Source organism: Arvicanthis niloticus, chromosome 11 (assembly GCF_011762505.2).
Source record: "Arvicanthis niloticus isolate mArvNil1 chromosome 11, mArvNil1.pat.X, whole genome shotgun sequence".
NCBI classification, from domain to species: domain Eukaryota; kingdom Metazoa; phylum Chordata; class Mammalia; order Rodentia; family Muridae; genus Arvicanthis; species Arvicanthis niloticus.
This window is the reverse complement of record NC_047668.1, coordinates 43,024,452-43,051,458: the sequence shown is the minus strand read 5'-3', so window position 1 is coordinate 43,051,458 and position 27,007 is coordinate 43,024,452. Positions and strand designations below refer to the sequence as shown.

The following is a 27,007-nucleotide window of genomic DNA, read 5'->3' as shown; positions in this document are numbered from 1 at the left end:
TATAGCTGCTTGCCGGAAGACACAAACAAAATCAGTGCCAAGAGTGAAGGGTTTAGGGATCAGTGCTAGAGGACAAGAGAGACATCTTGGGAGACTAGCAATGTCCATTTATTAGTTAACTGGGTATGTTTGATTTGTGAAACTGTATACATGTTATACTTTGCTCTGTGTGTGTGTGTGTGTGTGTGTGTGTGTGTGTGTACCACTAAGAATATGTTGTCTGTTTTTGTTTTTAAAGATTCATTTTAAATGTGTGTCTCTTGAATGCATACATTTGTGTCCATGTGGGGGCCGTATGGGCCCTTAGAAAGTTACAGGCATTTTCTGAATGGCTCTCTTGTTATGTGGGTTCTGAATTACATCCTAATGACTCAGTAGCCGAGAATTCTTTACAGCTGAGCCACCTTTCCAGCCCTTACATTTTGTATGTATTATATATCTCATTAATAATAAAAACCAAAGAATCGGAACTTGGACAATGGGTCCGCTTCTGCCATATCCAGGGCCCTGGCTTCCTGTTATGAGAGGCATACTGTGGTCCCCAAGGCTGACAGGGGACTGCCCATCACTGTCTTTCGTGGTGCTCTGAGTGAAGGGAAACTTGCGCCCAGGGTGCCTCACCTGCTGCGTTCTCCAGCACAGTCCACATCTGCCGCATTCCACATCACACAGGAGTCATCAGAGATGACGATGAAGGGCCAGATGTCCTGAGGCTTGACCCCCAGCTCCTCCTGTCGGTTCCTCTCCAGCTCCAGGTTGTGGTAGCACAGCTCTTTGATCAGGAAGTGGGCAGCCCCTGCGATGGCCAAGCAACCTGACTCAGGGTCCCATCCTATACCCACACGCACCAGACAGGGCCCACACCAGAGAAGCCAGAAACAAAATCACATATCCCCTCCCAGTGACCACTGACTACCAACAAGAAAACCCCCTCTATAGTTTATATATGTGTTTGCTCCTTCTTTTTCTAACAGCTGAGAAAATGAGTTAAATGAATAACCAAACTTTTATTTTTTTTTAAAAAAAGAAAGGATATTTATAATAAAATTCTAACACAGAGTCTAGGAGATATCTCAGTTGGTGAGTACTTGTCTTACAAACACAAAAGGACCTGAATTTGAGCCCCAGGACCTATGGTTTTTAAAAAAGGTGGGTATGGGGGTAGGGTGATCTGTGTGCATAATCCCAGCACTGAGAAGGCAGAGGCCAGCAGATCTCTGAGGTTCCAGGCAATGAGAAACCTAGTTTCGAAAGCCAAGGTGGACTGCTTCTGGGGAATGACACCAAAGTTGCCCTCTGGCCTCCACACACATGCTTGTGCACTGGCACACATGTACATGCAAGCTAAAACCCACGAGCTTGGTCATTCCACAAGCAAAGAGCAGATGTCAACCACTCAGCTCTTTGCCATGAAAACATCCTTCCCGAGTCTTTATCCGCAGAGACCATACCTGGCAGCATGTGCCAAAGTCACCTACCAACTCCAGCACTGTTAAAGATGCTTGGGAGGACAAGCATGATGTGGTTGGGCCAGTATTTCTTATAAATGGCCATTTCATATTCCTTGACCACCAGCACGTGTAGATGGTTGGCTCCGTCCATTGCATGGTACAAATTAAAGAGCCCGTGCTCATGCCGGCCCGTTGTCGGAGTGAAGGTTGGGCTTTTGATGTGTTCGTGACTCTGCAAAGTAGTGGGATAGTGAGGGAAGAAATATGTAAGTGTTGGAATAACTCCTCGCCGCTTCTCACATCTTCCATGAAAAGATGCAATTGTTCCTAATCTGAGAGAGCATTATGAGTGGACACAGGTGATAAAATGTGGGGAAATTTATGCTGTCCCAGTTCAGAGGCTGGCCTAGCAGACAGTGTCTTCTCAGAATGTGACTATAATGAAGCCTGGGCTCACCTGCTGGGGCTCAGAGATGTACAAGGTAGAGAAGTGCATCCCAGTGATGACACTCTAGACAGCTGCCTCTGGCTGGCCACTACCCAGTGACAGCTAACCCAGACACAAGGGTACATGTGATCGAATTCAGAATACCCAGCCATCCAAACCTCACTTACCTGCAGGCCTTAGAATGAGAGGCCAAATACTGCCTGGTTCAGGAATGGGCAATAAATTATACAATAAAGTTATATAGTAAAACCTAACTGCTATCCATCAGCAAACCACACCCATCATCATCTCATAGTGGAATCTGGGTTATTTCTGTATGCTCAAACACTCCACCCACTATGGACACTGACATCCCATGCAGCCTAGACACCTCTCACTTCCGAGAGGTAATTTCTCATGATGAAAACTCCTTTGGCCCTTTGTTTAATATGCAACTCTTACTGAGCTAGGGTTCATGCTGCCTCTGAATTCCTCAAAGCACCTACTACATGCACAACCTGTGATTGTGGGAACTGCTGGGAGGCTGGGAGAGTGAGCTGAGTCTGGAACAATCTTGTCTGGTGCACCTACAAAAAAGCTACAGTAACACCAGATCCCAGGTGATTGAGACATCTTGTAGCCAAGACCTCTCAGTGCTATACAGAGAGTGGCCTTGTTGGTGACAGACCACTGAGTTGGCAAGGCCAAGTCCAGCTTGATTGACAGCTGCTACTCTGAAGGAGCAGGAGCAGTGTCTCCTACTCATGTCTGTTGATAGAGGCTGGTAAATAACATCAATCCTGAGGCTGTCGGGCTGGATCTGGGAAGCCAGGAACCTTACAAGGAACATCTATGTAGGGGGAGAGATGGTGAGGACAGGTTTAGAAACCTGCCCTGAACTGTTTATGGGAGAAATGGTGAGATGCTGGGGATATTTCCCCCACCCCACAATGAAGAGAAGAGAAGACAGAAAACAGCTGATTATGGGTCAGTCTTCGTGGACACTGGGGGAAAGGCCAATGTCCTTAAGGGAGTCTTGGACTCTCTCTCCTATTCTTTCTACCTCAGCTTAGCCTAACGTTAAATGATGGAACATTAAAGAAAAGAGAGAGGAGTGGACATCCGGCCAACATGCGGTGTGTTCCAGGTACTGTAGTTACCTCATGTTGATTAGTCTAAGTAACTCTTACAGCAATTGTTGCAGCTATTTTTGACTCAGGATCTCATACAGCCCAGATTGGACTTGAATACATATGCAGCCTTGAAATTCTGATCTTTCTGTCACCACCTCCCCAGTACCACAATAGGATTACACAATGAGTCAACACTCAGTTTATGTGATGCTGGAGAATCCAGGGTTTCATGCATGTTAGGTAAGGAGTCCAACTAAGAACTAAGCCATCTCTCCAGGCCCATCAGCAAGCTTTTTAAAGTGAATTATTACTGACCACTTTTACCAGTGAGGAAACCAAAGCTTGGCTATATTAAGTGACCGCATAATTAGCAAGTACCATCATAAGGCTCAAGTGTGAGTGATGTCCAAAACCACACCTTCAGCAGCATCCCCCAGATTCAATCGCCATACTATTTCTGTGCCCTGTTCCAAATGCCCTTGACTCTTCCAGGCAGCCATGTGTCTATGTCCCCAACTCAGCGATCACCTGGGCCCCTGGAACTCCAAGGCAGTACCTTGTCAGTGACGAGGGGCAAGCGCATGCTCTCCAGCTGGCCTCCGGGTTGGCTGAAGACAAAGTGGTACTCCTTGGACTTGGGGATGATGAAGTGGAGCTGGATCTCCTCTCCTAGCATGGAGCAAGAGAAGGCAAAGACGTGCAGGGTGGACTCAGAGAGCTGGGGTGCGAGGGGAGAGCACAGAGCTTAGCGTCACAGTCCAACTTGCTTCCCAAAAGAACCCAGGCCCAGCCTGGCCATGACTACACCCAGGCCACACCCACCTCTGCCCCGAAGCACAAGAGACTCACAGTATAGAACACAGATGCTCTGATCTGGCTACTGGGTGGGCACACCCAAGATCACCCACATGGGGCTGGCTCCATCCTGAGTACTTGTCATTTAGGTCACCAAGCCTTTCTGAGTGTGTGTGTGTGTATGTGTGTGTGTGTTTGTATGCATGTAGGTGCTCATGTGTGTATATGTATGTGTAGACCATAGGACAACCTTGGGTGTCTCTCTTCAAGTACTGTTCACCTTACTTTTTTGAAACAAGCTCTTTCATTAGCCTAGAACCTGCAAAGTTAAGCAAGCTACCCCAACATCTGCTGGGATTACAAGTGTCCAACACCACACCCAGTTTTTCTTTCTGTGGGTTCTGGAAATCGAACTTAGGGCTTCACACTAGCAAGGCAAGTAATGAACTAAACCATCCAGCACACCAGCCCTAGACCTTGCTTTTAATATTTCTTCTTTTAAACTATGGCATATTAAACCTAGGCCTCACATGTACTAGGCAAGCACTCTACCATGAAGCTACAGCCCTAAGCCATCTTCAGCTTTTTGAGCCAGTGCCTAAGTTGCCCCCGCAGGCTTTGAACTTATGATCCTTGGCCTCAGTCACCTGTGTAGCTAGGATTACAGGCCTATGCCATTAAGCCTAGCTTTCATTTTTTTCATTCTAATGGTGCATTTTCTTTTATAGGTGTCATGAGAGCTGGCATATAACAGAAAAGTAACCTTGAATGTCTTAATACATTCAGCCTTGTGCCAGAATAAACTGAATAAAAGTTCAGTTTATTCTGCACTGTCACTGACAGTCCTGGGAAGGACTGCTTTTTCTAGGAGGCAAGAATACTATCCCACTGTACTACTACTCTCCTTCCTGCTTCATGCTTTTCTGAAGTCTTGCTCAGATGCCCATCTCCCTCCCAGACCAGGAACCCAAAGAATGGGTTCCTGCACTCTCAGGTCCTGAAGGAAGTACTCAGTGAGTGGCACTAACACTGAAGTAACTTTTGAATTCTCTAGAGTCTAAATATAGGAATGACATTCTATTCTTGGTCACTGATGCCTGCCTGGATGACCACAGGGGAATCACTGTCCTGTAGGGTCAGCAATATATTCACCACCTATGAGGTCAAGTTGGAATGCATGCAACTCAGGAAGCAAGAGCTTCCACAATGTTCTTCCCTTATCCTGACAATATCACATATTATCAGGAAGCCTCAGGGAAATAAATATGAGGTTTGTGATGCTGCACCAGCAGAGAGCCAGCCTGAGGCCTACCTGGTAGTGAGGGTGGAAGCCCATGTACTGCTGGCACTGCTCACAGTGATGGTACGTGTTGTATGCTGCATACTTGGACAGTCTCATACGTGCTGTCTGACGCCGCACATACAGGTCCTCCGGCTTCCTGGACATCCCTCTGTCTGCAAAGATATCCCAAGAGTTAAGGAGCGGCAGCCCGAAGCAAACACCTGAGCCTTTCCTGCTGAACTCAAGTGAGCGCAGTGCTCAGAACAAGCAGGCAGCCCATGAACAGGCTGTGCACGCCCTGAAGATTCTCTCACATCCCTAGGCCCTGGTCAGAGGAGGGCAGTGTCTCAGGGGTGAAGCTAACAAGGAGAGAACTCAGACTGCATGTCCTCGCACTTTTGGACCTAAAAGCACTTCATGAACATTTTGAAGGAACCCTTACATAACTGGAAAATAAATTAACAGCATGTGTGATCCCCAGCTTCCTCAAGCAAAGTGGTAGGAATTAAGATTATAACACTAGGCTTATCTATGAGAAGGGACACACACAACTCCTGCCAGTAACAGGGAGCCAGGCCAGCGGGTTCCTTTATCTTTTTAGAGGTAGGATCTCACTGTGTAGTCTAGGCTAACCCTAAACTCTTGATCCTCCTGCTCCAGCCTCCTGAGTGCTGGGATTATAGATGTGCACTACCAGTTTGTAGGTAAGCTGTTTTCCCTGACATGACATTTACCACATTTTCTCAGGCTACACTAATAATCCCACTAAACACTCCCAGTATTGTTGGCTAAGGCTGCCCTCAGATACCATAAAAGTCAGTGTCCCTGAGAAGAAAGCAAGAGGCTGAGGACAGGGGAACACCCCCCCCCCCCATTTGGTGACAAGTTCATAAATAGATATGCACATCTTTGGCCCTCCACAAATCAAACTTTCAGCATATTCTGACCACAAGTTCCTGGGGCTCTCATGGGCTCTGTGGCAGTTCTTCCCTTCTACCTACAGGGAGCAGTGTCAGTGCTGAACCAGGTTCTGGTAAGTTGTTCACTAAATACCAAATAGCATCACTAACAGGATGCATCTCAAACCAGCTGACTTCTAATAATACATAGGAAGCAATTTAGCCTATGCACTTTGGACAAGAGTAAAGTAAGACACCAGTGTGGTCTGTCTCTCTCTTTCTCTCTCTCTCTCTCTCTCTCTCTCTCTCTCTCTCTCTCTCTCTCTCTCTCTCTCTCTCTCTCTGTGTGTGTGTGTGTGTGTGTGTGTGTGTGTGTGTGTGTTATTACCCACATGTTCACATCCCCACATAGGTGCATGTAGAAGCTAGAGGTTAACCAGATGTCTTCTTCAAGAGGGTGGGGTTTTTTTTCCCACTTTATTTTTTGAGATAAGATCTCGTCCAAATCCAAAGCTTACTGATTGGCTAGACAGACTGGTCAGCAGGCCCCTGAGATCTGCCTGCCTCTACTGACTCTTCTAGGTATAGGCATGCATTGCCATGCTCATCTTTTTACATAGATGCTGGGGATCTGAATTCAGTCTTCATGTGCGGGCAGCAAGCACGTTGGCAACCCAGCTGTCTCCCGAGCCCCTGACCTTCACTCTTGATGCTCTGATGGTGTGAACAAATCAGACTGGCATCCTCATACTTCGGGTCATGAATGATGTAATCAAAAGGCATCTTCTGGAAGAGCTCCAGGTCTGGCCAGGGGTCGGTGAGCTGGAGGTAATGCCAATCCGATTCCTCTTGGAGGCCTGTGAGATAGTCAGGAAAAGGGGATGCATGAGAAACAAGATACAAGGCTGAGTTATTTAACTGTGCCCAAGGATGGTGTGTGGAACCAAATCACTGTCAACCTATGGCTTTCTGGGGACCCCTATTGTATCTAGAAAGTTTCTGACACAGCCAAATTTCAGGATGGCTCTAACAGGACAAGGTCATGCACTGAGATCTGTCCTGACTGAGCTCAACCTCAGACAGTGCTCATAGGAGCTTCTCTGACACCGGTGTGGTGCAGCTGGTGATTTCTGCATGGCAGTCAATTCCCCCTACACAAGGGCACAGGTTTATCTGCAGAACAAGGCCATATAAGGAAGATACAGATACATCCTGAGCAGGATAAGGAGCAAACGGTGTGCACTTCAGCATCAGCACAGGGCATATGCAGAAAGATGCTTGCCTTACTCCAACCAAATCTACTCAGCAAACGGGACCCAGACACCTCCTTCTCCCAGTTCCTACAATTCTTTCTCCCCTAAATGTTGTCTTGGATATTTGGTTGCCTGAGCTTGGGGACCCTCCCTGATGAAAACCTTCATATTCTATAGGCCACGAGCCAGTAAAGCCCAGTTCCTGTTTTGGTACTGCTTAGCTGGGCTCCTAACTTAAGAGGTCAATAGATCAGCTCACACGGCTGCTGTATTGAAGATCAAATGGAGGCAGTATCTATCACAATGTTTGACACACGGAAAGTACCCAGTAAGCACGGATTATCTCAGCATTAGTAACTCTATCCCCATAAAAGTCTCAGAAGTATTATTCTATATTGAGAAAGAAAAGACAAGAAAGAAAAGACCCTTGGGATAAGCCAAACTGTGAACCTGAGAGTCCATCCTGAAAGGGGGAAGGAGACACAGTTACCATGGCCACTGACAAAGATCGAAGGACCCAAGCCCAAGGGTCACCAGACACAACTCACTGGTATTGATCTCTTCTTCATCATAAACATCCACTTCTGTCAGCCGAATCAACATCCTGGACAAGATACTGAGGAACTGCAGGTAGGCACCCGTCTTCCCAATCTGTGAAGACACTAGAATCAGAGCCCAGAGACAGGAATCCTGTCCCTGTGCTGAACACCAACTAGAACATTCTCCTTTCTCCTGTAGTTTCACTGAAAGGCACATCATAGAAATGAGAACCATATGGATGCATGGCTCTCACCAATGCATTGAACAAAGCAAGGATGTGTACTTAGATCTGCCTTCATCCAGGGTCATGGCATGTATGTGTACATGCATGTGTGTTTGTGTGTTTATGTGTGTATACACACTAAATAAAATTATTGAAAAGGGACCAATGATTAATAGTCACATTCAATATGTTCAATCTTACTATTGCATTTGTGTGTGTTCATGCATGTAAAGGTCAGAGGTCAACCTTTGGTGTCATTCTTCAGAGACCACCTCATTTTTTGACATAGACATAGAGTCTCTCCATTGGCCTAGAACTCGCTAATTATGGTAGGCTACCCCAGGGATCCTCCTGTCTCTACCTCCCCAGCACTGTGATTACAGATGTGAACCCCAGGCCTAGATTTCTAGGTGGGTGCTAGGACATAAAACTTGGGGTCCTTCTGCTTGCATGACAAGCACTTCGCCAACAGACCCATCACCCCAACTCTGTCTTTCCTATTTTTCAGTTCGAAAAAGTAATGCATAGACATTTCAGACAGTGAGAAAATTTACAGACTGATAATAAAATAAAATGCTGCTGATCCCGCTTCTCCTCTGAAGACGAGTCAGGAACTAGCCTTCCCAAGACATGCTCACATATACAGTGATTTTTTTTTTCTAATTGTTAAGACAATATGGAGGGGGGAAGTGTGTATTATTCTGAAAGTTGATTTCAAGTTACATTTCTTAGAGAAAGTTCATGGACAAAATAAAGAGACCTCTTAAATTTTCTGTGGCTGAATTCTAGAATACTGGTGTCCCCAAAGGTGTTCAGCCGAGACTTAGCCAGGGGACTTTCATTCTGGGTCATGTCTCATCATTATAAATAATACTAAAATGAGTGGTATCACATGTATTTTGTGGGTTTGCATTTCTTGGGGTAGGTTCCTGGCAATGAAGATGCTGAGTGAAAAGACGGTACATGTTAAACTGGTGATAAAACAGACAGCGCAGTTCCTGTGCACTCCAAGAGTCAGGCAACACTCGACGTCTCTAACACCTCTAATTGGGAAGATTAATATTTTCTGTGTGTCAGGAGATTTTGTTTAGACAAAATGTGGTCTCAGGCACTTGGACCCCAGAGTCTTCTCTCAGTCTCTGACCAATTCTAAAGATCACACCACCCTCCTCCACCCATGGCCACCACAAGGGACACGCAGACCCTTGGGGGCTCTGTGTGGGTGTGCTTGTCTGTGTGTATGCGCAAGTGTGCATAAGAACAAGAGACCAATGTTGAGACCTTCTTCAATTGCTCCCCACCTTATTTTTGAACCCCGTCTCTTGCTGAGCCTGCAGCTAGCCTAGCTCATCAGTGAGCCCCAGGGATCCTGTGTGTGTCTCTCCAGCACTGGGATAATACATGTTGATGCCACACCCAGCTTTTTATGTGGGTGCTGAAAGCATGCCCCTGTGTTTATACATTGAGCACCTCACCAACCCAGCCAGCTCCCAATCCTGCTTTCTGTGTATTTGTTGTAAAGTTGCCTGAGCTCAGGGATGCATAGTGAGCTGATAAAAAGCTGAATCCAACCATCCATTACCAATTCATGAAAACCTTCCAGCACACACTGACACTCGGTAATCTAAGTGGAAAAGTATTCAGGGACTCTGTATGATGGTGAAGGTCGAACTCAGCATGAAAGTACAAGTAGTCCCTATCCAGATACCATCCTTATGCCCCACACAGGTAGAGGAGATGACTGGGGTTGGGCAATGGGAGGAAGCTGGCAAGGGATGGAATGTTGGGGGTGGGGCTCATCCTCCTGTTCACTCTAGGTCTTGTGATAACTAGTTTTAATTATCAACTTGATACTACATTGGGAAGAAGTCTTTTTATTGTTGCTGCTGCTACTGCTACTGCTGCTGTTATTGTTTGAGACAGGGTCTCACTATATAGCTCTGGCTGTCCTAGAACGCACTATATGTCAGGCTGGCCTCAAACTCACAGAAAGCCACCTACCTCTGCTGCTTCAGTGCTTGGATCAGAGGCATGCACCACATCTAGCTGGGAAGAGTGTCCTTTGAAGGACTGATTAGATCAGGATAGCCTGTGGCCATGTCTGTGAGGGTTTATCCTAATTATGTTAATTGACATGGGAAGACACAGCCTGATGTGCTGAGTCTGGTTTAAGAGTGGCAAAATCGAGCTGAGCACCAAGCACGCATGCGCACAGGTCTCTGCTCTTGGCTGTGGATATGACTAGCTGTTTCATGTTCTTGCCTGGGACTTCCCTGCTATGAATAGACTGTGACCGGGAATCGTGACCGGGAATCATGAGCTAAGATAAACCCTTTCTTCCCTAAGTTGTTTTGTGTCTGGGTATTTTATCACAGCCACAGAAATGAAACCAGAATATCCACGAAAGCTACCCAAAGTGAATACGTGGCCCTCAGCTCCAAGACTGTCCTCTGGCAGTGAAACCAAAGATGACTCTGGAGGCCTGGCCTGTGAAGAGGCAGCAGGCATGATGCCCACCTGAGGTGGCCCACTGAGTAGCAGCCTGCGTGGATGGAAGCTGTCCACACGGCCCTCAGCTCTGTTGCCATAGTCCATGTGGCTGGGCCGGGGCACTGTCCACTGCCGGTAGTAGAGAGACTGTTCAGTTGATGTCATCATCTTGCTGAGCAGGGGCCGGAAGGAGCTGGTCCACATAACAGAAGGAGAAGGCAGGAGGGAGGCAGACTTGGGCAAGCCACTGCTGTCAGTGGACAGGAGCATATCATATACAAGCTTAGGCAGGAAGACAATGGGTGGCTGCCGGCAGGCCTTGGCCATGGAACACTGAGAAGCTTGAAGGACCAGTACATTGGCAGTGGGCACTGCACATGTGGATGATGAGCCCGAGGAAGAGGAGGAGGAAGAGGACAGCTGGGAGGATGGGGCGGCTGGCACTTGCAGGCTCCTCCGGCCAGTCCTGAGGCTAGAATCAGGCTGTGGGGCCAGGCCAGGACTGTGCCTACTGATGACGGTAGGTCCCTGACTCACTCGGAGCCGTTGTATCTCCCCAGGTGTCCTGCTCTCCTCTGCAGGGCCACAGGGTGGAGGTGATCTGGCAAGCTCTCCCTGAGGAGGTCCTGAGGGTTGAGCCAGGGACTCACCATAGAGCACTGAGCCTATAAAAGAGAGGAACATGGTCAGAGGCACCCCAGGAACAAGCTGTCAAACTCACAGCTGCCCCTGTGCCTACCCCAGGTACACTGGGATGATTTAAGCCAAAGCTGGTAGACATATATTTAGCCAACTTCTCTTCCACAAACCAAACTTCCCTCAGTCACAGGAGTGCCATGCTGATGCAAAGCGTGTGCATGTCTGTGGGGCAGACCATCCATGGCACCTGCTGTCAATCTTGGGCTTCTAAAGCAAATCTCTTGCTGGGCCCTGAGCTCTCCCTACCCCAGACCACAGACTGGTGTTGCCTAATCTTAGCTAGGCTCCACTGAACACCACACAAGCCAACATGCCCCTGAGCTTCTCAGCCTAGAATATTCCCTACCCAGGAACACCTCTTCCGCTGAAGATTAGAGGATTAGTCTCTAGAACCCGCGATGAACAACTGCCCAAAATCCGTCCTATATGTGAGACAATGTGAAGGAGTTAGTGTTGACTCTGTACCCAGAGAGGATTAACCTAGCACTGGTGTTTACAAGCAAAGATGAATTTAGCTTTGTTCTGTTCTGTTTCTATCATATTTCTTACTTAGTTTACACGGTAATAGAATTCCATTAAGCATACATCCTTAGTTCTGTTTAACTCTCCCTCTTGTTCCCACCTCTCCCCAACCCCACAACCTTGATTATTTTGTTTGGCCTCAGACTTTCTCTGTAGCCAAGCACAGCTTTGAAATTTTGATCCTTTTGCCACTGCATGATGAAATTACAGGTGTGTGCCACTATGTCCAATTTATGTGGGACTGGGGATTGAATTCAGGGCTTTGTGCATGATAGACAAGCGCTCTGCCAACTGACTGGCATCCTGAGCCCCATAGATGACATTTCTTAAGGGCAGAGTTCATACTGCATTCACCTTTCAACACTCAGATTACACTGAATGGCCAGTATGGTACATACTTTAAGATGGGCAATGCTATTTCCTGTGCATGAGGTCTTGGCTGAGCTCAGACACCAAGGATCTCTTGGGGTTGGTACCCACATGAGACTATTTATAGTCTCTCCTCCTGGATACAGGCATTGTGAGCTCTTGTTGCTTCTCTCATGAAGTCTCCTACATTCACTTCTCTGGACAAGACTCCTTCTCTCCCCAGGCAGTATCCTTGAAAGCAATATCCGTGAAAAGGACACCAAAAGAGGTGCAATCACATGGCCAGGACACTATGGTCCACTCTGCAGCCAGGGGCAGCCTTGGGCAGCCTCCATCTCTCCTATCAGCAGGAACAGCTAGATGCCAGAGTCCTATCCTGTCTCCAAGGCTTTAGGTGTCTGCTTTAGTTCTAGGCTATCCTAGAGTCAGTTCTAGACTATTCTAGAGGATCTGTTCTCACAGGTCCTGACTGGAAACCTAGACTAAGCAGACACCCTTCTGTGTGTTCTTCTCAGTTTCTGAAATCAGAGGCAGCCCCATATGTGATGTCCCCAAGTGGAGGCTCACCAGATGCTTTGGAGGAGAGGGACGAAGATGCAGAGTCATGAGAGTGGGAGCGTTCCCTCTTCACAGGGCCCCTCTGCTCTGAGGTAGAGCCTGCTTCAAAACATCCTGAGAACACAGAGGAGTCACTGTCCCTGAGCAGCCTGGCATCCAGAAGTGAGGAAGTCATCACACCTCACACCCTGTTTCTTCCCTCTCGTTCATTCACCTGATGCCATTTTAGCTGCCCCCCACTCCCCCACACACACACCACATCACACCATACACCACACCACACTCTTAGTTAAACTGAGCTCACTCTCAACAGAGTTAAGAACAGAACAGAAGGAAGTGGGTCAGGTCAGGCCAGTGAGTATGGTCACACCATGGGCAACAGGGAAATGGAAAAATTTAATACCATGGTTGCAGTCATGCTAAAATTAGCCACCAACCAGAAAGTCATGGTGAGAAGGCTTTGCCATCTCGAAGGACAAGCTGCAGCCAGGAGGGACTTTTGTCTATCATGTCTCATCACCCAGTCAGCTGGCAAAGGAGTAAGAAACCTTTACACTCATCTCTGTGACCGTTGCACCCGCAAACGCATGGCTTCTGTTTTCCCACTGTACTGTGGACTAAAACCAGATGCTGCCCTTATTTGTATATCATATTAAAAACATGGCATGTGACTCCTAGAGTCTACACGTGCTGCCCCCGGTCTCATGAACTTCATCAGCATTCATAATGGTGAGCAAGTTGATTTCCAACAAAGGCAACAAGTGGGGAAATCTACCCTCACTGAAACAAGCATAAACTTGAACCCTAAGAAGTCACTGCTTTCTTCCTATTCTTTATGAATTCTAGATCATAGAAGGACCAATAGAAATTCCCATGTTCCCACACAACCAAGAATGACAGAGCAGGGAGAAAGGCAGAATCCGAATGTTATGAGTATGCTATCACTTAGCAGATGCCCCAGGGAGTTGTGAGGCAAGAACCTAGGAACAGTCAGGCCACCCTCACCTTCTGTCCCCGCCTCCTCATCTTCATCTGTGCTGCTTAGCTTCTCCCCATCACTCTCCAGGGCCTCATTCTTGGGCCCCTTCTCCAAGGGGATATCGTTGCTAACAAAGTAGGCAGCCAGACCCAGTTCCTGCTCCAGGGCTGTCCTCACCAGGCAGGAGGAGTTTATTAGACGCAGGTCACAGTACCTCAGAGACCTGGGGAGGACAGAAGGTGTTCATCTCCATCGCATGCCTCTCCCACCCCTAGGAGTTTCTGCTGCTAGTGGACAGAGCAATGGGGCCATGCCTGCCTCCCTCACTAGACCACGGGGCTCTGATACATAGAGAAGCTTACTGTGAGCTCATCACATCAAAGCCAGGTTCACACTAAGTCTCAGAAGGCACCTACCAGGGATCTACTCCTGTGGAGCATGTGATCAAGATACTATTGACTATTGGGTTGGGCAGAAGTAAGGACCGAATCTCAGCATTGCCGCTTCCCCGGAGGATTGGAAATTCTGACAAGATGTGCAGTATCCCAGAGGCTCTGATTTTTTTTTTCCCATTTAGACGAAACCGAATAGTCATAAGGACCTATGTGTACTGTTAGAGACTGAATGTTGGATATTCAACTAAGCCATCCACACTTACTGTTTCCCCCAGGGTTGTGCTGGAATCTAGGAATATGACAGCAATGGAACCAGACATAGTCACTCCTGTGAGAGTCTTGTAGGAGGACAAATAACCTCCTGTCTTAAGTGTGTGCAGTCTAGAAAGTGAGGGGAGTCACTCAGAGATCATGTGCCTGTGGTGACTGCAGAGACACACAGGTAGGTTTGCATGAGAATGGCTCCTATAGGGAAGGTTTAGAAGGTATGTGCTCATTGGAGGAGGTGTATCACTGAGATTGATCTTTGAACTTTCAAAGGCCTATGCCAGGCCTAGTCTGTCTCTCTGTCTCTCTCTCTGTCTCTCTCTCTGTCTCTCTCTCTCTCTCTCTCTCTCTCTCTCTCTCTCCCTCCCTCCCTCCCTCCCTCCCTTCCCTAACTTACATATCAGATGTTAAGTTCTAAGCTACTGATCTAGTGAAGTGCCCTGCCTGTCTACCGGGTGCCACACTTCCTTCCATGATAATGATCTAAAACTGTAAGCAAGTCCCCAATTAAAAGCTTTCTTCTATATGTTGCCTTTGTCATAGTCTCTCTGCAACAGCAATAGAACAGTAACTAAGAAAGACATTCACTCTTTGTACTCAACAACCTACTCTTTCTGAGTGGCATCAGGAGCCCGCCCATCCCCCATCAGTTACCACAATGGTCAAGGAACCAGGATAACTGGCCCCAGCTCTGGGGATGATGGTCACAATCCTACATGGACTGACCTCTCTAATACACAGAGATCTTCAAACTGAGCTCATTTTCCCTCAGTCTGGCACTGTTGTTCTTTCATGCCCCTACCCCCACCAGCAGTATCCTCTGACAACTGGGAAATACTGTCCACAACTCAGACACATTGCTCTGGAAAAACAGCCCAAATATGCTCCCCGTGCTCACTGGGAGTATGAAATTCTCCACCTGGAATTGGACAGTGGTAACACAGGATGTCCCTTGCCCAGGCCCCTTCAACTCCCCAGGACCCCAGGAGCTTTGATTCCTGACTTACCGTGGCAATGACTCCCCATGAGGGTCCATCCCACTGAAGATTAGGATGCAGGGCAGGCCCTCCAACTCCAAGTAAGTCTGAGGCCTCCATTCTGCGTCCTCAATTTTCTGCCACATCTGCAGATATGAGAGATATGCGTGAATGTTCATAAGGATCCAAGCACACCATTGTGGGCTAAATGCACTATGGTGAGATAGCTCAGCCATAAAAGCACCCGCTGCCAAGCCTGATGACCCGAGTTCAGTCCCCAGAACCCACTCAGTAGAAGGGAAAAACCAATTCTCAAAAGTTATATTCCAAAGTCTACATATACCCTATGACTTGTGCACGCACACATAAATAATAAACAAATAGATGTAAAATAAAACATACTAGCCAACATTCAGTTGTACCTCCCACAGCAGGAGCAGAATGGGTGAGAACATCTGGAAGACAGTGGTTGACCCAGTTGTCTCTGACATCCTTTTAGGGTTCTTTAGTGGTACTGACTGACAGTGCCTCTCCTTCATGGTTTCCACCTATTTGTTCTTTCAATCAACTCTCTCTACCATTTTATATTTTCTGTCACATATGTGTTTAATAAGAGCCTACAGGGGACCAGGCACTATGCTTGGCTTTGAGAGACCAAGATCTACCCTTCCTTCAACACGTGGACAGGAACAGAGACATTCCTGCAAGTGTGAAATAGGATGGCTTCCTAAAAATAAAGTAGAAAAAAAATTGAGCTGAATTCTGAATGAATAAGCATCAGCTAAGGGAAAGGAAGAGAAAGGCACCTTCAGAATAGAAAAATAGCATGCTTCCTATGCAGACTGATACTGCAGCCTCTGTTAGGCGACATAGGAAGCCTGGGGCTGAGAAGTGGGGAATTAGCAGAGGAGGTGGAGGAGTGGTTACATCTCAAGGGCCTGCTGCCACCACACCCCTCTTGCTGTCCTTCAGTGGCTCCTGCCAAAGCCCTCTGCTCCTGAGTACACCACCCACCTTGAGCTGCTTCACAAAGTGCTTGCCCACACTGATGCTGGAGCTGGGGTGGCCCAGGATGATCTCAAAGTGTTCCTCCAGAGCCAACCGAGCCCTCACATGGGCCAGTCGCTCATAGGCCACAGCTGCCAGGGGTGAACAGGGCACGCGCAGCAGGACCATGAGCCCGTGGCCACAGGGGCACTGCTTCGGGGAGTTGAGGAGGTTCTGGGTGATCTCTAGTGTTTCCACTGATGTATGGTTCTTCATCTGCGGGAGGCCACTCACGGCCATCATGGCGGCCGCATAGTGCTGCACAAGAACAAAGGTCCTGATCACCGCGCTGTGCAGGCGGGGGAACCTGCAAGGAACACAAAGAGACCATGCCCATGACCCCTGGGCTGGCCGTGCTTGCCACCCAAGACGCAGTCAATTCCCAAGTTACAGACGCAATAGAAACCTGTAGGTTTCTCAACCATCCTAACTCCGCAGCCCTTTATTAAAGGTTCCTCATGTGCTGGTGACCCCCCAACCCAAAATTATTTTTATTACTACTTCATAACTGTAATGTTGCTACTGGTATGAGTTGTAATGTAAACATCTGTGTATTCCAATGGTCTTAGGTGACCCCTGTGAAAGGGTTGTTTAACCCCAAAGAGGTCCTGACCCACAGGTTGAGAATCACTGTTATAGGGGTTAGCTGCTGGGGACTTTAGAAACCAAAGAATGAATGCATTTGGGTTTTGTTTTTTTGCCTCCAGCTGGGAGGCAAAAGCATAGGTTTGTTGTTGTTGCTGTTCCTGCTCATGAACTTTCCAGCACTGGGCATGACACACATGCCTACCTAGCTTGCCATAAGCTCAGATGCCTCACCCTAGAAGCTGGATATAATGGTCAATCTTCATTATCAACTTGACAAGATGTAGAATCATCCCAGAGACACAGCACGTCTATGAGTGTTTTCTCAGAGGTTTAAGTGATGGAGGAGAACCATCCTGAATGTGGGTGGTGCTGTCTCACAGGCTGGGGTCACACTCAGTAAAAAGGGAGAGAAGCACACTGGGCAGCAGCGTTCATCTCTCTCTGCTTCCTGCCTGTAGCTGTGACAGAGCCAGCTGCTTCCCACTCCTCCCCTGACTCCTCTGCCATGAGGGGCTGGACCCTCAAACGGTGCACCAAAATAAACCCTTCCTTCCCTAGCGTGCTTTCATCAGGTGTGTCATCATAGCAGCGACAAAGGAAACTAGTACAGCAGGCAATCTGTCCCAGGGTCCCACTAGAAATCGGAGAACACACAGCTGCCAAGTCCCCAGACTTGGGAACCACCCTAAAGGCTACACTGGGGCCATTTAGATTGTAAGGAGTTCTTAGAGACCTGACCATATGTCTAACCTGACAGATGAATTACAGACCAGGACAGAGACAGAAAGGGCAAGAATCCTTTCCTTTGCTTCAGAAACTATGGTTACCACATTGTCCCTGCACAAGGGCACTGACTGTTCCCATGACTACATAGCAGTTCAAATCCGTGTGTCAGAAACAGACCCAAGGGAGATGGCTTAGTGGGTAAGATGCCTGTTGTGCAAGCATAAGGACCTGAGTTTAAATCTCAGCACCCACCAAAGCCAGATGTATCCACAGCTGTAATCTCAGCACTCCCATGAGCACGAGAAGTCCAGGAAGCTCACAGGTAAGCTAGCCTGCATATTTAGTGCAAACAAACAAGAGAGCACATCACAAACAAAGGCAGAAGGTATAAACAGACACCTGAGGTTGTTCCTGGTCTCCAAACATGTGCACAGCACATCCATATCTGAATTAAGACACACCAGTGTGCAGAGAGAGAGAGAGACAGAGACAGAGACAGAGAGACAGAGACAGACAGAGAGAGACAGAGATAGAGAGACAGAGACAGAGAGAGAGGGACCTAAGCAACACTGAAATAAGCCAGGTCTCTGTCCATTACCACTGTGCTTCCCAAGAGAAATGAATGAACTAATGTCAAGTTTATCCATGCTGCTCATTCTTCTAGCTGGAGTAAGTCCTCAGGAGCCACACCCTGGCCATACTACCATATGCATTCTAACAGGGCAGCTAGCTTGCTACCTACCGTTACTAACAGCGCTTTCCCCAACACCATGACATACCCACTCCTCCAGTCCAAACCTCCTTTTCATGGCTCAGCAGCACCCCAGTGACTTTAGAGCTTATGTGCACTGGAGAGAAAGCCTGAGAAAATGGCCATTGTGGTCTCAGGAAAGCATAATTGGCCCTGGGATTTTGGCATGAAGAGTAACTGAGCAGCCCAGGGATTGTTCTGCTCTGACTTGGGTGCATTGGGCAAACAATGCACAGAAATCACAAGAGTGATGTTGAAATGTCTTCTGCCTGAAGGACAAGTGGGGACTTCTCCTGGACAAGGTGGAGTGACAGGAATCGGCCTTGCTTCCCACCACAAAGAAATGCACAAAGCAATATTTTCAAGACAGACCACATCAGACGGTGAAAGAGGTTGGTCCTGGTCCTGTGACACAGGGGATGAATCCCTAGCTTCCTCACAGAGCTTCTGAGATAGGCTTGGGAAGTGAGAGGCAGGCAAAGCTCAGGGGTCCACACAAGCTGGAGAAAGGCATCAGAACACCGAGGCATCTCAGGTCACAGAGATCCACAGGCATGGGCAGCGGTAAGGCCACACACATAAGGGAACTACCCCAGGCCAAGGAAAGACTGTTAAAAAATTAGTTGGGGAAGAGACTGTATGTGTAGATTCATGTTCATGTGGGTGTGTGCACATGCACACAGGTCTATGTGCACACGTATGAACAAGCATGTGGAAGACATAAGTCAACTTTGGATGAGTCAACAACACTCCACTTTATTTTAGATGGGATCACCAGTTGGTTAGACTGGTTAGCCAGCAAACCTTAGTGACCACTCTCTTCTACTTACTCGCACTAGAGTAAATGCACACTGCTACAGCTGATGTTTTACCCCGAGTGCTGTGGACCCAGACTCAGGCACTTTTGCTTGCCCAGTAAGCACTTGATTTGAGCTCACATGTGGTTAGGAATAGTCACCTTTCCCACGAGCCACATGGAAGCCCCAAGAGTCGTGGAAAGTTGTGAAGAACTCAAGAGTGTCTTGCCTTAGTCATGAGCAAAGTTATGAAACAAGAGATTCTTCCATCAGCCAGCAAAGCTTAAACACAAGACCTGGAAGGTTTTAGCTGCTTCTCAAATGCTTCATGGTATCCCAGAATAAAAGTTATGGTTAACAATAATGAAACAGACACCCAACAAGGTACAGTCTACAATGTTCTGGAATAGCAGCATGACAGAATGTCACCAACCCAAGGGGATTTGGATACAGAAGAAATATGGGTCCCTTTGATGGAGGGACTGGGTCACAGGGAAGGGAGGGAAGTGAACTCCCTCCTGGAATTCCATGGCCCAGGTACACAGACTTCTACATCCCACCTACTCTTGAAGCTACCAAGCATTTCTAGTAACTCTGAAGAGAAACATACCTTTTCCCCAGTGCAGTGACCATGGCCTCAAAGGAGCTGTCATATCGGAGCAGAGGAAGACTGTGTCCTGACAGGGTGGAGTCAATAAACTCAGACAGCCCGAAGTACTTCTTACTCTCATGATATAGGTCCACTCCCTAAACAGAAGAACATCATTACTCAAGTGTCACATTCACAGGGAAAGTTGGGGGTTCATAGACCAGGTCTGTGGACAGTGTTGATTGGCAGCTTGATCTAAACCAGTGGTTCTCAACCCCTTTGTGGTTGGATGATGCTTTCACAGGGGTCACATATCAGATATACTGCATATCAGACATTTATATTACAATTCATAACAGTAGCAAAATTACAGTTATAAAGAAGCAATGAAATAATTTTATGGCTGGCTGTCACCACAACATGAGGAGCTGTATTAAAGAGTTGTCATATTAGGAAGATGGAGAACCACTGATTCTAAACAGTGCTGATTCTGTAAACCCATGGGGGTGGGTACTTTGTTAGTATCATCCTGCGGCCTAGAGCAAAGAACAAAGATGGTGTGTTCCCACCAGTCATTTCCCATTCATTTGGCCCCAATGTCTTCATGGTTGGGGATAATGAAGGGGTGAACTCAACTTTATCTAATGTTGTCTTACACTGACATAAAATTCTTTCTTTTTTTTTATTGGATATTTTATTTACATTTCAGATGCCATCCCCTTTCCCCATTCTCCCTCCCTAGAAAACCCCTATCCCATGCCCTCTTTTCCTTTTCGCTATAAAATTCTTTCTAAATGAACACAGGAACTCCTCTGACTGAACAAAGCTGGGAGAGACTGTCCAAAATGCAAAGGTGTGACCCTGCTCTCAAACAGCAGAGAGGGTGAACACTGGGGCCGAGGAGCCTGTCCCTGGATCATCCAAGGGTCCTAGCAAGCGGTCCACCCCTTTCTTCCCATTCTTGCCATTTGTAAATCAGAAGAGCCTCTGGCCCTTTTGCATAAGTTCATGGATGCAATGCACTTAGAGTGGAGCCCATTGGAAGGGCCCTAGAAATACTGATTCTGGGGCTGGAGAGATGGCTCAGTGGTTAAGAGCACTGACTGCTCTTCCAGAGGTCCTGAGTTCAATTCCCAGCAACCACATGGTAGCTCACAACCATCTGCAATGGGATCTGATGCCCTCTTGTGGTGTGTCTGAAGACAGTAAAAAAGAAAAGAAGAGAAGAGAAGAGAAGAGAAGAGAAGAGAAGAGAAGAGAAGAGAAGAGAAGAGAAAAAAATACTGATTCTGAAGTCATGGGATGGAAGCCAAACATCCGTATCCTTGGGAAGACTGAGGCATTCTGAAGAAATCCAGAACTCTAGAGTACTCACTCATTCCTTGTGTGCCCAGCTAGAATCTAGCTACATAGAATTCTCAAATTACCAGAACTCTGGGCATCTACTTTCATAAATGGTGGCAGGTACCCAACTAAAATAAGCCTCCCAGGCTAGAAGGAGTGAGTTCTGTCTGAAGAATGCTTTGAGCATGGCTGCATACCAAGCGACTCCACATGGAGCCCAAACCTCTCCTATCTCCCAGGGCTCCATCTTCAATGTCTTTATCCAGTGCCAAGAGAATAATCATTTGGAATGTTGCTCTGAGACTCAGAGCTTCAGTTCCTGGGGAAAATGTCAAGTCAACTGTTCTGCCTACACACTGAAGATCGGACAACCACGGACAGGCTTTAGAAATTTCTCCAAAAAGCCGGGGGGGGGGGGGCTTTAAATCTAACCCTAGGCCAAACCAAAGATCCAAGAAGCTGAAACCCACTCATTCCCAACTGACTAAGGCTTCTACTAAAGCCAGGGTCTCTAAACTTAAGCATACTGGTTACACCACGACACGACAGCGCTCACATTACTGTAAGAGATGGGCCAGTGGATCTCATTGTAGGGGCTGATGAGGGTGTGCTGAGTCTGCAGCGCATACGGGAAAGAGGTCACATGGAGGGTCACAATGTTGGGAGCCTCTTTCACCTCTCGGCAGTTGAGCAGTCTGTCCACTAATCCCACAGATGGGTCACTTTGAGAGTAGATATTATGAACAGCACTGCTGAGGAGAGAAAAGGAAACAAATGTTAAATAGAATTCCTAACGCTGTTGGAGAATCTTACCAGGATAAGGCAGCTGATTAAGCTTACAACTAGTTCCCCAACGGCACCTACAGTTGAAGCCTATTGCTCTGCCCATGACTAGGGGAAAAAAGTGACTAGACTTGGTATTTGTCAGGACGCTAACAATCCTCAATACATACAGAAAAATTGGTATCAGGGAAGGAGCTATGGCGAACTTCTTGCATAACACTGTATGTACTCTAGAACAATGATTCATACTCAGCCTCATTCTGTGTCAATAGGCAACAGGGATGTGAGTGAGGAAGAGGGGAGTCTCAGGGGGCCCGATGAGCCTCCTCCTGACGTACAGAGGACGTTGGCTGGTAGAGTACTCGTTTGCCTACCATGTGAAAGTCCTCATTTGATCTTCAGCAAAATGTAAAACAGGGCATGGTGGTGCACACATGTGATCCCAGCACCTGGCAGTTGGTGGCGGGAAGATTGGAAATTCAAGCATCCTTGGTGATATACTGAGTTCAAGGATAGCTCAGGCTACAGGAGACCAGGTTTTGCCTCAAATAAAATAATAATAATAATATCTACAAAGTCAAATAAAGTCCTACTGACTTGAGATGATTTAAAGATAAGAGGACAAATTCTACATTTATTTACAGGACAACATTAAAGGAATAAGAAGCATTTTGGATCTGGGGTCTCAGAAGCCAGGAGGCCTAGCCCAAGTTCTCTTTGTAGAACAATGGCCTCAACACTTTCTTAAATATAGGGGACAGAATAAAGAAGTCAGTGCTTCATCTTCTGAGTCCCAGGTAGCTAGCTACCTGAGACACCAAAAGAAAGAACCAAAAGACAATGGCTTCTACCACTTCCATGTGCTCCATTCCTCCAAAAACACACACAGATTCTAGACTGCAAACTGTCCAGGTCTTGGCAAGCTTAAACAGCTCCAATCTATAAAGATCAAAGCCTTGCTCTATGACCTGGTCCAGGAACTTCCTTCCTTCCTTGCCTCCACCAAAGGCGATGGTTAGCTGGTCAGCTACAAGGGCAACCCTCTAAATGTAACCAGCCACCAGCAGTCTCCAACCAGGCAACTTCTAGGGTGAGATCCATTTCAAACGAGTAAAAGGTGGCAGCCCTTCAGGAAGGCCCAAACCAGCCACCACCCATAGTCCTAGCAGGGAGGGCTTCACCCAACAGCTTCGGGCTGTAATTCAGAAGCCCTGGCTAAAGGCCTAGCTCTTCCATCAACACCTCCAACCTGGCTCCCAACTCCACCTGATGGACTACCCAGCCCTTAGCACTTGGAGAATGCACTGTGTGGCCTCAGGGATGACACACAGCTCTAAGATCCTGAAAATTCCCCACATCCTCTGCTTATAAGTACTGAGCACCAGTACCTCGCTCAAGTCTTGTGCCCTCATCCCCAAGGAGAAACATGTCACCGTCACAGACCAGGAGGTCTGACCTCACTAGATCCCAGTGGGCGTGGTCGTGGATGAGGATAAAGAGCGTATGTGGGTTCTGGAAGGAGCTTTGCAGAAAGGCCTTAAATCTTGCCTGGGCCTCCGTGTCTAGTTTCAGAACGTGTTGCTCCGCCCTCTGCTTGGTCACAGGCTCTTTCTCCAGGCCCAGCTCCAGCAGAACCCCTGCAACACAGCAGAACACCTCAGGAGCTCCTGGGTTCATTCACCACTGACACACTGTGGGTCGGCCTGTGTGGCCTGCCCTGATGGGAGAGGGCAACAGCAGGAGGGCATACAGTAGAGAAACATGAGCAGGGGAGTATCTCCAAACTCTTCAGCCCAGATAGCTGGGCAAAGGTCTGGCTATGTTCATAGTTACCCACTCCCAGGGCTACCAGCTAAGCAAGCCCCTAAAGCAACAGCTTCCAAACAGGTAACACTAAGAGATGGGAAATGCCCAAGCTCCTGACAGAATTATCTCAGGTTCAAGTCATAGGCCCAACATCATGCCACCGAGGAGGTAAGACAAGCTACATCAGTGACAGTTAGCAGCACCCAGTCACAGAACCGAAGAGAGAAATAGCAAAAAGCCAGATATTGGTTCTACTTTTAATTCTGAGAAAAATCACTGTTTCTGGATATGTTTCATGGTCTATAAGAAATGGGCAACAATAACATTTGACCCATCTACAGCAAAGCGTGGAGACAACATCCTTTCTGTGACGGATCAAAACCCCTCCCCCAGGCCTCACACTTCCTTGAAGGGTCCCCCTACCTGAATGCCAGACACGGAACACGGTCTGCTGGTAGGTCACCTCTGACGGTGGAATGCAAATGAGAAAGTCCACCTTCTCGAAGGACCCCAAGTCCAGATTCTGGGTGCTGGAATCTGCGATTGAGCACACGTGGGAAAGGAGCTTCTGTGCCACCGCCAGCTGAAAGGGCCGGATGCCCCGTGGCTCCTGATGGTAACCTGCAGCCAGAGCCCCAAGGGATGCCCGATGAGCACAGTGGGCAGCTACACCCTCAGCTAGAGATGGATGAGTCCCAGAGAGCAGGACAGGAAGCCTAGCCACACAAAGCAATCCGGGGAAGAGGCACGGTCATATTCAAGTGCATGCTGTCTCAGCCAGACCCTGGGGCATCCTCTCAGACACCCACCTTCCTCGGATAATAAAGAGACAGCACTCAGGCAATGACACTAGACTATGGAAGGAGCATCACATTCCCCAGAAGGGAAAGAAATGATTGCGGCTCCTTAACCCCTCATCTGAATGAACGATCGCAACAGTGCACTGGGGGAAGAAAGTCGGCAGGAAGAAACGTAAAGAAGGAGAGGACAACATCACATCAAAACCTCCCGTTTTAAAACTGGAAGTGGGTCTGTTTTGAGGCTAAAAATACAGCCTGCCTTCCAGGTGCCCCTTGGAAATTTCAAGGTCTCAAAATTTCTGGACAAGTGCTACAGAATTTAGACCCATGTGCTGAATGCACCTGAGATTCCTCGCTCTACGACTCACTGTCCACACCTGTGCACGCTCTCACTAGCACTCACCGGGCACACTTACGCACAAGCCAACATTGCCTGTGCACACAACAGCCACTTCCTCTGACACTCACACTATGCCCACCTGTGTCCTCTCCGTCCATCACTTACTGTGCCTACCTGTACCCCTCCTCACCACTCACTTGTGCACACGGGAACCCCACTGGCATCCAGCACAGCTGTTTTCTTGGTAGAGGAAGCAGTGAATGAGGAAGAAACGTGGCCTTGATTTTCCTGGTGAAATTTGTCCAGCAAAATGTCAATGTCACCCTCTGCCCAAAACAGAGAACAGAAGTGGGTTTTGCATCTCGGAGAAATTCAGCGAACCTCTCTGGAGCAGCTACTGTGTCTGGTCTTGGCCTGAAGCATGGGTCTTCCTGTCCAGAAACTATATCCACAAGGTGGAGCATACACCATGACTCCACGGGGGGATGCAGTCAAACAGAAGGAAAGGTCTTTTGAGCCTTCCCAGGCAAAGATTGATCTATAGAGCTTTCTAAAAGAACATTAAAGTGCTTCTGAGGGACCAGAAGCTGGAGAGGGTGGAGGGTCTGAGTGACTGAATAAACCACAGAGATAAAGACAAAGAGACACTAAACACAGGGAGAGCCATGTGCTGAGGTCACCCCTGTAATCCCAGCATTTGAGACAATGAGATAGGGGTACATTTGAGGCAAGTCTAGGCCATAAAGGGAGACCCTGTCCCAAATAGACAGACAGACAGACAGACAGACAGACAGACAGACAGACAGACAGGAAGCACAAAGCTTTTTCCCAACCCTGGTACTCTACAGCCAGAGCAGGAAGACAGACAGCCAAAAGCCCTGCCCTGTGGAGGAGGCAGAGGACATGTCAGAGCACAGAATGGGGTTCGCAGACTCCAGCTCAGCTGCAGCTGATCACAGGGGTGGGGGAGCCCAGTAACCTCCCCTCCACGTTTACTTCTTTCCGGTATGTGCACATGTACCTGCCTCTCAAAGCTCACCTGGACAGAGGCTGCTAAAAAAGGCCCCCAGCGAGTCCACTTTGCCAGTGACCAGCTCATAGTGGACTTCTCTCTGGTACTCTGCAGGACTGAGGAGACTCTCAGAGAGAATCCGGGCTTGGTATTTCCCTAAACGGTTTAAAAGAAAAAAAAAAAAAGTTGTCATTGGACCCTCAGCATGAGCTCTCAGGTGACAGGATGTCTGACCTACCCCAAGCACCAGACCCACCATCCTCATTGGTCCCAAATGGTTAACATCAGTGCCGGCCTCACAGAACACACATAGTGCTGAACACACTGCACTTATTAAAAGATGGTGGGACTCACACCCAGAAAAATAATTAAGAAAGACCAGTCAGTTTAGGAACAGAGAATGTTAAGAAGCCTATAAGTGATTAAAAATAAAAACCTCAGGTTGAAAATATATACCATTTATGAATATTAAAATGGCACCCCCAAAGGGTCTGGAGAGACAGCTCAGTGGTTAAGAGAACTAGCTGCTCTCCCAGAGGACCTGCAACCCAGAACTGCAACACAAAAGAAGGGGACCCACCAAGCTGGGAGACTGGGAAATCAATAGTGTGGCTTTCCCACTGGCCAAACGATGGCCAGAACTTACCCGTAACAGCAATACAAGAGTCAATGGCAGCATTCCGGCAGGCACAGATGATGACCACATAGTTGGTCTTGGAGAGTTTTCCCTCGATGAGCAACCGGAACATCTCAGAGAGGCCCTCGGCCAGGGAGTAAGCACACTCAATAACATGCACACTGTCATTACAAGAGCTGGCGGCCAGGCCCGCCAGCCAGGGCAGCTGTGCAGAAGTCACAGGTGCTGCTGTGCTGGTGGCTGGAGGAAAAGGCTGTGGAGGAGCCTGCTGGTACTGCCTTATCTCTGTCAGGTGTGATTCACGCCAGGAGCGCAGGAAGATCTGCTCCAGGTCCTCCATCAGTGGCACCTGGTCTGCAGCTGCAAGACATGGTGGTGGCGGAGAGAGGACATCAGCACCTGCTGGGCAGGTGCGCAGGCAGCTTAACACTAACGCTGCTGTGCGCATCCCAGAATATGCAGGTGCACTTAGAATCAACAGCCTGAAATAGTGATGTCAAGTCACCAAGGCTTGGAGAATAGGGAATA

The 27,007-nt window shown here is 47.9% G+C and overlaps 1 protein-coding gene across 7 annotated transcripts in view; it reads right to left on the bottom strand.

Annotated features, from left to right (window-relative positions):
- Positions 1 to 27,007, bottom strand: part of Greb1 (growth regulating estrogen receptor binding 1) — a 127,476-nt gene that overhangs the window by 9,622 nt on the left and 90,847 nt on the right. For 3 of the 7 annotated variants that reach the window (XM_076942102.1, XM_034514263.2, XM_076942100.1), the window contains exons 12-29: positions 26,489 to 26,839; positions 25,870 to 25,998; positions 25,028 to 25,156; positions 24,114 to 24,311; positions 23,341 to 23,521; positions 21,658 to 21,853; positions 19,779 to 19,915; positions 16,274 to 16,613; positions 15,290 to 15,405; positions 13,647 to 13,843; positions 12,651 to 12,755; positions 10,521 to 11,158; positions 7,789 to 7,891; positions 6,686 to 6,844; positions 5,119 to 5,261; positions 3,568 to 3,729; positions 1,479 to 1,683; positions 622 to 796 (exon numbers count right to left, since the gene is read on the bottom strand). In XM_076942102.1, coding sequence (XP_076798217.1) covers positions 622 to 796; positions 1,479 to 1,683; positions 3,568 to 3,729; positions 5,119 to 5,261; positions 6,686 to 6,844; positions 7,789 to 7,891; positions 10,521 to 11,158; positions 12,651 to 12,755; positions 13,647 to 13,843; positions 15,290 to 15,405; positions 16,274 to 16,613; positions 19,779 to 19,915; positions 21,658 to 21,853; positions 23,341 to 23,521; positions 24,114 to 24,311; positions 25,028 to 25,156; positions 25,870 to 25,998; positions 26,489 to 26,839 — 3,664 coding nt within the window. Of the gene's footprint in view, positions 1 to 621; positions 797 to 1,478; positions 1,684 to 3,567; positions 3,730 to 5,118; positions 5,262 to 6,685; positions 6,845 to 7,788; positions 7,892 to 10,520; positions 11,159 to 12,650; positions 12,756 to 13,646; positions 13,844 to 15,289; positions 15,406 to 16,273; positions 16,614 to 19,778; positions 19,916 to 21,657; positions 21,854 to 23,272; positions 23,522 to 24,113; positions 24,312 to 25,027; positions 25,157 to 25,869; positions 25,999 to 26,488; positions 26,840 to 27,007 lie in introns of those variants that run through there. The other 4 variants (XM_034514265.2, XM_076942101.1, XM_076942103.1 and 1 more) reach the window with 4 other exon arrangements.